The following is a 10,202-nucleotide window of genomic DNA, read 5'->3' as shown; positions in this document are numbered from 1 at the left end:
ATATATATATATATATATATATATATATATATATATATATATATATATATATATATATGGTAGATGAACGGACGAACGGACGGGCGGGCAGACAAGTAGATAGGTACATAGGTAGATAGACGGAGTGCAGGACGGGCAGGGAGAGGGGTAGAGAGAGAGAGATTGTTTTTATGAAAGCTACGGCATACTTAGAATTGTATATAATTGTGATTGGAAGATGTAACACATTAACTGGAAAATAGTTACATTTTAAGTCAAAGTCCATGCAGCTGCTTTTGCCATCCGACTTGGATATCTATGATCGTAATAGTAATGAGTTTAATGAGCAACACTAAAGGCCCCAAATGTAAATAATGAGGCGCAAAGGAAGCACAATGGTGCCCACAGTGGGGCGTTGTGCTCTCTATTTTGCGCAGGGTGTGCTTGTGATTGAGGCCTGCTTGAAAAACACAGTCGGGGATACAACTAGCCTACAAGGCCAGGTTTTTATTTAGATTGATCTTAGTCAGGCCAATACGAATTTTGACCTGAGTATTGTCTTGCTGACTTTCCCGGGCCGTATTTCAGATGGGCTTTGAGAGGAGTGAATTGCCCCCTCCTCCTCCTCCTCCTCCTCCTCCTCCTCCCCCAAAAAGCACTTTCCCTGCAGGCAAAATAGTGCAGGCATGAAACAATGCAATGCAAGAAAAGTAATATTAATCTCCCCTCCCTGAAAGCAGACAAAGAGTCGTGGAAGGTGCGCGTTTCTCCTACTTATTGAGCACTCACCCATGCAGCTGCGCAATTTTAGCCCCATGTGCCAAATCAAGTCGGGTAAAGGTCACTGAGAGGGGGTGCCGGGGGCTGGACTTCAATAGAAGTGCTCCATAGTTTGCTCAATTACCGCCACACACTCACTTCCACGCGTGAACATAAGGTCATAAAGATGGAAGCGACGCAAAGCTACAAGCGTACACGCACACGCACACACCACACACACAGAGACACACACACGCACACACACACACACACACACACACACACACACACACTTATCATATAAATAGATTATTTTATTTATAAAGCTCGTTTTACACAAATATTTCTGTTAAAATCAAATATGTACATTTGCAGGCTACTTGAAGTGGAGAACAAGTGCATACATCAAAAGAGATCTCCTTATCGTGCCCTATTTTTAGATATAGAACTGAGATAAAAAAAGGGAAATGAACTACAATTCGTCCCAGGTAGTCGCCTTGATATTGCTGATAAAACTTAGCACATGCATGCATCACTCGGTCACAATTTCCAGTGTACAAAAATAGAACTTCATGTGACAATGAATGACAAGAAAGAAATGTACATGCTTGTCCATCTTCAGTCATTTGAGGACGGCTATGGCTGTATGTGAGTTTGTGGGTTTGCGCGTGTGTGTGTCTGTGCGCGTGTGTCTGAGCGTCGCCTAATTGCACTTATTCAACAGTATATACTTCAGCGCGTCAACAGTCCACCCCCTTCACTCCTTCACTCCCCCAAACGCTGTCATTATTGCTTGGCTGCTTTGCTCGCAGAGTCCGGCGAGGGAGGGCAGGTCACGCACGACATTGTTCGCAATGGCCACGTCTCCGGTTCGGGCCACGCACCGGCTCGCTATTACGCACGGGCGCCGCCGTGCGGAGCTGCGTCAATACCGGTCGAACCAGGTGGTGAAGTCCAACAACTCCTGCTCCTCAGAGCTCAGAGGCTCGTCGGACGAGTACGTGGAGTGAGGTGACTCCGGGTCCGCCGAGTAGGTGTTGGAAAGCGTGGGCGAGGGTAGTCCGCACTGAAACGCTGCCGACACCGCGTCGTGCTCGTCTAAAAGCTGCTGCAAAGCTCGGATGTACTCCACCGCTGAGCGCAGAGTCTCCACTTTGCTCATCTTCTTATTGGCGGCCCCGTTGGGCACGTGCTGGCGAAGGGTCTGGAAACCCATGTTGACCTGCTTGACCCGGTTCCGCTCGCGTTCGTTCCGCCGGGCCACGGCCACGGGCTGCTGCTGCGGGATGGAATAGCCGAGGCCGTTGAAGCTGAGCCGCCGCTTGCAGCGCAGCAGTTCGGGCGAGTTGGAGCGCTGTCTCTTCAGCACCTTGTTGCTTCGGTTCTGCTCGTGCGCGCTCGGGAGCGAGCAATCCTGCGCCGGAAGGTGCGCGCTCAAGCCGGCGCGTCTCTCGGTGAGCGAGAAGGCGAAGGCGGTCTGCGTGGCGGTGATGGTTGCCATGTCTGAAGACAGCTCCCGTGATGGATGCAGCGACGCTTTGCTCTCTGGTCCTTCGCGTGGGGGGACCGTGTGCTGGTTCAAATCTCTCTTGACTGCTGTTCTTCGCGAGCCTATGTGACCTAAACTTTGGCAGCACTCCTCTTTTTCAACACGCGCCCAGACGCACACTCCACCCAAGCACCCACCCCCTCCCCGCACGCTCCGTGGCGAGGCCCCGCCCCCGCTGTGTGATTCTTCCGCGGGCCGGCTCCCTCGGGCCAGGCGCGTGGCTCCGGGAGCTCAATAAACAATCTGAGCTTTCACTGGGCCCCGAGCACGCGCTGACCTCATTTGCATTCCAATGTCTCCAACTTGAAGGCCCATTGGTCCATTCAAACGCCCTGCAACCGTGCGAAAAGAAAGCAGGGAGCTCGAGGGGCGAGAGGTGGAGGGTCGGGGCACAGAAAAGACTAGAAAAAAGGGGGAGAATGCAAAAAAGGGGAATGGTTGGACTCTTTGAAATGCCTTTTGAATTTGACAATGTACCCCTGGCAAGTCTTCAAATTATAAGTCCTCGCCCCCACCCACCATCGTTCTTCTTTGGCTCTTTACGATCGCAAATACCAAGACGCTCGGTGCCGTCTCCAGGCTACAGCTTTATGCGGCCAAATAGATGCTAAGCGTGTCTCTGTGCACAGTAATTGGCAATTAGACAAGTGGCGCGAGGACGCGATTCATTCCAAAGTAAACATTGTGTTTATGACACGCAGGCACTCCATTGCGCTCGCCCCCGTTGAATGGAAATACATTGCCGCGTGGTGTGAAAACGGCACACAGAGCAACTGACTTCAGATCACAAATGGAACTTTAGGTTCACCGAGCATTTCAGCACCACGCCAGAGTGGACAGTTCATTAACTTGCAGTTTTAAATGTGCGCCATGCTTTAAAAAGTGGAAGAGTAGGGGGCGAGTAAAAACACTTGGGTTTGTTCGGAATCTAGCTCGGATAGATATGCGCAAAGTTTCTCTTTTTTGAAGACTGAGCGATGCAATCACGTTCAGAAATAAATGTGAACATTCCGCCCCCTTGTGGTATATAATACTAATTGCGACCAATTCGTCCTCCAGCCATGATGCTTTTTCTCTCCTGGTACTTGGGGGGGTTGACTGATGTGTGAGTTTCAAAAACAATGGATTCCATAATTCCACTTTATTTATTCGGAGGTTGCCGCTTTTCAATCAACGGATCACGTTTGTCCAAATATAAGTGTGGTGCAAGATTTCAAGTGAATGTATATATATATATATATATATATATATATATATATATATATATATATATATATATATATATATATATATATATATATATATATAGTAAAGTCTCGTTATATCGATATTCAAGGGACTCCAAAAAAAAATATCGATATAACCGGGACTATCGATATATCCGATCCTGCGCTGAACTGCATTAAACAAAAGCCGCCAAAAGAGGGCAGCCAAGCGCCATATAAGAAACGGAGCTGGCCATTAGCTCCCCTTTTTTTGGGGTGAGAGATGTTCCCCCAATGTTGCCTCAAAATGGCACATATAATTCTTTAATGATTGTAAACATGTATACTTTAATCTTCAGAACTACAGTGTATTTGAAACATATTCATAACTGGATGTGTAACAAGAAAGCATATTATCCGAATCTGATGCCATTGTTTGGATTCACAAGCAATGCAAGACGTCTTGGCGTGAAGTCATTTTTATTTGCATTTGAATAAAAAGTGACATCGGCTGTCCTTTAATACACAGTATGGAATGTTAATAATTTTCAAAATCATCGCGCTTCAGCAGACAAAACAAGAAACATTGTTGCAAAAAACGATTGCATTCATATACAGTACAGTGGGCATGTACATAACACAACAGGGAAACTGCAACGCTTACATCTTACTGTATTATGTATACAATTTAAAAAAGTCATCAATCTTCTTCTGCTTCCCATTTTTACCTTTTAACACAAACACTTCAATCTCGTCTGCTACACACGAGCTAGCGTCTGAAAATGAAAATGGCTCTGCTACACGCGTGCTGGGCACGTAACCAAGTCACCTGACCAAGTCGACCAATGGCGCGACTGATGGCGTGACACGTAACCAAGACACGTGACCAAGTTGACCAATGGCGCGACTGATGGCGTGACACGTAACCAAGACACGTGACCAAGTTGACCAATGGCGCGACCGATGGCGGCTCACGTAACAAGACACGTGACCAAGTCGACCAATGGCGCGACGGATATATCGATATAAACAACAAAAATGGCCGGCGGGGGATGAAAAGGAGCACCGTAATAACCGGATTATCGTAATAACCGGGTATCGTACTAAACAATACTAATTATACATAAAAAGACTAGAAATGTGCAAGGGAAATGAAAATAGTATCGTAATAAGCGGTACTATCGATATAACCGATATCGATATAACGAGACTTTACTGTGTATATATATATATATATATATATATATATATCGTCCTCGTGGGACTTCCAGATACAGACTGACAAGATGGTGATGGCCAACCAACCAGATATCGTGGTCATAGATAAAGGGGAAAGGAAATTTGTTGTCGTGGATGTAGCGGTCCCGAGTGATGGAAACATCAGAAAGAAGGAACATGAGAAAATCGAGAAAAACCAAGGGCTCAGAGAGGAGCTGGAGAGAGCCTGGAAGGTAAAGGTGACAGTCGTGCCTGTGGTGCTCGGAGCACTCGGGGCAGTGACCCCCAAACTCGACGAGTGGTTGCAACAGATCCCGGGAACAATATCGGATATCTTGGTCCAGAAAAGCGCAGTGCTGGGAACAGCACGGATACTGCGCAGAACCCTCAAGCTTCCTGGCCTCTGGTGTATATATATATATATATATATATATATATATATATATATATATATATATATATATATATATATATATATATATATATACAGTAAAGTCTCGTTATATCGATATTCAAGGGAGTCCGAAAAAATATCGATATAACCGGGACTATCGATATATCCGACCCTGTTTGCATGTAATTTTCTCCGTGCGTGCATAGAAATAGTATCGATATAACCGGGACTATCGATATATCCGATATCGATATAATGAGACTTTACTGTATATAGTAAAGTCTCGTTATATCGATATTCTCGGGAGTCGGAAAAAATATCGATATAACCGGACTATCATGCGGCATGTAAATTTTCTCCTTGCGTTCATAGAAATAGTATCGTAATAAGCAGTACTATCGATATAATTGATATCGATACGAGAAACATTTCATTATTTGTACTTTGAGATGTAAAACATCTGTCATGGTCAACCTTGCGTAGGGCAGTCTACAGTTGTATTTTCCATTTGTGTCTACAATTGATTTCATGGTTATTATTCATTCATTCTATTTTCCATATCACTTATTCTCCTAATGGTTTCGGATATGGTGCCACTTTCAGTTTGACCTAAAGGTTTGAAGTTGATATGTCATGTAATGTTGCAAATATTTGCACTGTTCAAACAAAAGCAATTATTTTTGTACTTGATAGTGTATTCTATTTATATGTTAGTGATTGCTGTTCATACGAATGTGTCAATGTTAATAAAATTTGTTCCAAATAATTCATGTTTTTTTAAACACAAGACACCACATGCTGACGAAATTGAAGAGTGACAATTATGTTATCATTTACAGGCAAGTGATTGTGTAATGGGGTGCAGGAATACTATTCAGATCCACATTGGTTAAGTATTTGTGGTTAAAATCAGCAACGAAGACAGTATATTTATTGACACCCAGAATGATTTGACAAATGAACATTTCATATTGATCAAATATGCTTTCCTTATACAGTAACAAAAACAGCAGACAAAAAGTGATTTAAATTGTGATTGCTATATATTATTCGTCCTCAAATGTATCCCAATAATCCATTTAAAGTGAAGTGATAAAAGAAATGATGAACAAAGGGTTGAAGAAATGGAAAAAGTTGAGGAGCCATAAAATGGTTTCACCCAAACACACACCAAAAAATATATGGTTATTGCTTTGAGTAATTCATGTTTAAATTTTAATGTAATATAATTCCAGTATGACTAGTATACGGAAACAAAAATGCTTTCACCAAAGGTTAATGTCTCTGACCCCTGAAAACATCATGCTTCTAATTTAGATTTGCAGTAAGGGCCTCTCTGAGGTGCAAGTACAAGTTCACAGCCTGATACGGCTCTTTTGGTGGCATCAGACCAGACTGGGCCATTAAGGAAGCACACAATACAACTACATCTGGATCACAAGGCATAGTTAAACGGAAGACACACTGGCTTTTGCATAGTTGAACTTGTTCATTGTCAACTGTGGAGAGGAAGTCCCTTGTGCCATAAAGTTCAGGTAAAGAATACATCACGTTGGGCCGACCACTGGGGACATTTATGTTCTTTGAGGGCCTGATGAGATGGCTGTTCCAAACACGGGCAGTATCATCCAACTCATCCTGTTGAGAATAATATCAGAATCAGAATCATCTTTTTTTGCCAAGTATGTAGTACACACAAGGAAATTGTCTCCTGTAGAACACGCTGCACTAGTCTCATCAAAAAATGGAGGCACTACGAGTTAATTGCTTGAGGGAAGAAGCTGTTTAAATGCCTGCTGGATTTGGTGCGCATATACAGACAGATTTAGGAAGAGTTGCACAGTCATAGCAGCTCTTATGAGCAAGAAATTATAGAATTAGACTGCTTTTCTCTCCCTGCTCCCTCCTTTCTACCTTACACTCGTCACTCATGTTTACTACTCTGCCCATCCCCACTTTTCCTTCATCTTTTCTTTGATCATTTCACCTTCACCCTATGTCCCCACACACACAGACCACTATCTTCTTTCCACTATCCGATTATTTACCTTCTTTTGTGTCCCATCAACACCCTCTCAAATACAAAAATACATATTTCATAAATGGAGCTACAGAATATATGAACTCACCTGAATAAGACCCATGCAACAAAATTGCAGGATGCTTTTGTCCAGAAATCCACCATCAAAGAAGCCATTGTCTCTGAGGTCTTTGAAGAGTGATAACCAGAATTCCATGCATTGGCTGCGAAGAAACCCCCACCAATATTCAATTCTTTGATTGGCGGTGCTGGTTCCATCCAAGTAACTGTCAAGTGTGCTGCCTGGCGGTATGGGCACCAGGAAACGCTGGAAGCCTTTAACATGACCTTTTTCAGTCCCCAAATCAGTTCGAGCGATTCAAGGACAACCTCCCAAACGGTGCACAACTTCAATTAACTTCGGGTCACTACTTGTTGTGTAGGCATTGAGCCACATCATTTTCCTTGAAAAGCCATCAATAGCCCCATTGATGCAAATTCCAAACGGTTTCAGTTTGTCATATGAATCCATATGCCAAATAAAATTCAGCCCTTTCGAGAAGTAGTTTCGTCGTCTCAGACGTCTTGCTTGCCTTAAAGACACTCCTCTCGGATCCAACTCTTTCAGGACCAGACGAACATCCTCTTTCCTGACAAGAAGCCCATGTTCTCTGCACTTACTGTACATCCACCTGTAACCGTGTAGTTGTCCGGAATTCTGCAACTGGTTGTGAATAAAGTCAACCAAGACGCCCAAGTCATCGAACGTTTTTCGGCAAAATAGTCCACTTTTGTTCACCACTCGCTTCAAATGTCTTTCACTTATTAGTAAGCTGTGTTTAATCTCAAGAACGGATTTTATATCTTTGTATTTCAAGCCAATTTTAAAGTAAAACTGGATTAAAGGAACGAAAGGGTGAAAAGGCTCCATGTTTGTTGTTTTCGGTTACACTGGCGATGAACCGGAAGTACATGTACGCGTATTTTTTAACAAAAGATTGCGAGATCTCGCATTCTTTGCAAGATCTCGCAAAGAATGCGAGATCTTGCAAAAGTATTGCGAGGGAATGCAAAGTTTTGCGAGAGAATGCAAAGTATTGCGAGGGAACGCAAAGTTGTGCGAGATCTCGCAAAGTTTTTTTTTTTTTCTTCGATGTCCCCTTAGGGGCTCCGTACAAGACAGTTGTGAGGTGTGCTGTCGGTGTGACTGAGGAATTCAAGGTGGAGGTGCTATGGTGACGGACAGGCTGACAGACGATGTTAGACAAGAATCGCCTTGGACCATGATGTTTGCAGATGACATTGTGATCTGTAGCGAGAACAGGGAACAGGTGGCGGAGAAACTAGAGCTGTGGAGATATGCCCTGGAAAGGAGAGGAATGAAGATCAGTCGCAGCAAGACGGAATATATGTGTGTGAATGAGAGGGATCCAAGTGCAAGCGTGATGCTACAGGGAGAAGAGATAAAGAAGGTGGAGGATTTTAAGTACTTGGGGTCAACTGTCCAGTGCAATGGAGAGTGTGGAAAAGAGGTGAAGAAGCATGTCCAGGCAGGCATGAGCGGCTGGAGAAAAATACCAGGTGCGATGTGTGATAGGAGGATTTCAGCTAGGATGAAAAGTGTATAAAACAGTGGTGATGTTTGGACTGGAGACAGTCCGGCTGAAGAAAAGACAGGAAGAGCTGGAGGTAGCAGAGCTGAAGATATTGAGGTTTTCTTTGGGAGTGACCAGGTTGGATAGGATCAGGAATGAGTACATTAGAGGGACAACTCATATTAGAGGCTTTGGAGACAAAGTCAGAGAGGCCAGACTGAGATGGTTTGGACATGTCTGGGTGAGGATGGGCCGCATCAGGATTTCCCCAAAAAAAGCACAGATAAAACATTCCAATGTTCTCAAAATCTTTATTTTTAACACACACAAAAATTAATGAAATGAATAAATGGAAAAATGAATAAAAAATAAATTAACCAGTAATAAATAATGATCAAACGACTGAAAATTGAATATTGAACATGAACTCTCCTAAACATGGCTTCTGTTGCCTACTTGCTTCTAGAGACCTGGCAGCGCTTCTTTTCACAAAGTCGAGCCACATTTGGCTTGAGAGAGGAGGCAGTGGAGACTGAGTAGGGCTTGAAGATGCTCATCAGTAAGTCTGGACCTGTACTTGGACTTATTGAAGTTCATAAGTATGTGCTCCCAAAAAGACACATGTTCCGCTTGAACATTCGGGAAAGTTCAAGGAAGCTGGGGGTTAACTCTCTCAAAAATTGCCCAAGCTTGTCTGCTTCTCCATTCACATCCCTGAACTTGGGTTTGAGTGCAGAGTTGCACTGTAGGTCACAGAGCTCCATTTGGAACACAGGAGGGGCATCTTGCACACCAAAAGAGAATGGGTCCGCAAACATTTGAAATGTGGCTTTGTGCATCTTGAAGTCTGCAAATCTGTGGTTAAATTCCCTCTGTAGCTCCAAAATGGTGGCTTGTTCCATGGTTGTTCTGCGGTTTGTTCAGCTCCACACACAAGTTCCTTCATATCAATCATGCGGGCCGCACTAACATTAATCTTTCATATCAAGGCGGGCCGCAAAATATTCTTTCTTATGCTGTTCATTTTTCTCACCAAATAGCAACAATTTGCTCACAATGCTTTTGAGCTGGACAGTCATCCATCAGGTACATCCATTTGCTTCTGGAAAGTGAACTTTTCTTCCTTACAAAAGTTCCTTATTAAAATCACTTCTTCCCTCTCTGATGGGCATCAAACAGAATCTTTTCAACAACAAGCGAAGCAGAGAAATTGTTCTCCTGCCGAAAGAGTTGAGTTATCATTCATCATCCACAAGGTGAGCAGTTCCTATACGTGGTGTGCGGGTAAACACTGTTGCATCACAGTGGATGCTGAAACAAGACCTTTTTTTACGTTTGGGTTGATTAATTAGCGATGTGTGAGTAATACTACATTGATGGTCAGTACTAAAAAGGACTCACCTCCTTTTTTGACAATGAAATTGTCCTCCTCAATGTGTGTCATGATCCTTGATGTCCGTTCATCCATCCAACTTTGGCTTAT

The 10,202-nt window shown here is 43.5% G+C and overlaps 1 protein-coding gene across 1 annotated transcript; it reads right to left on the bottom strand.

Moving 5' to 3' along the window:
* Positions 1 to 1,069: 1,069 nt before the first annotated feature.
* Positions 1,070 to 2,369, bottom strand: ascl1b (achaete-scute family bHLH transcription factor 1b). Its single transcript, XM_088996530.1, has one exon. It carries the CDS (start codon positions 2,237 to 2,239, stop codon positions 1,664 to 1,666), a length of 576 nt encoding a protein of 191 aa, XP_088852656.1. The 5' UTR covers positions 2,240 to 2,369; the 3' UTR covers positions 1,070 to 1,663.
* Between the last annotated feature and the right edge of the window lie 7,833 nt (positions 2,370 to 10,202).

This window comes from Hippocampus bargibanti, linkage group LG05, assembly GCF_051943395.1.
Source record: "Hippocampus bargibanti isolate YZ-2025 linkage group LG05, ASM5194339v1, whole genome shotgun sequence".
NCBI lineage: Eukaryota > Metazoa > Chordata > Actinopteri > Syngnathiformes > Syngnathidae > Hippocampus > Hippocampus bargibanti.
Note: the sequence above shows the minus strand (reverse complement) of the source record. Positions and strands in the feature narration are given on the sequence as shown.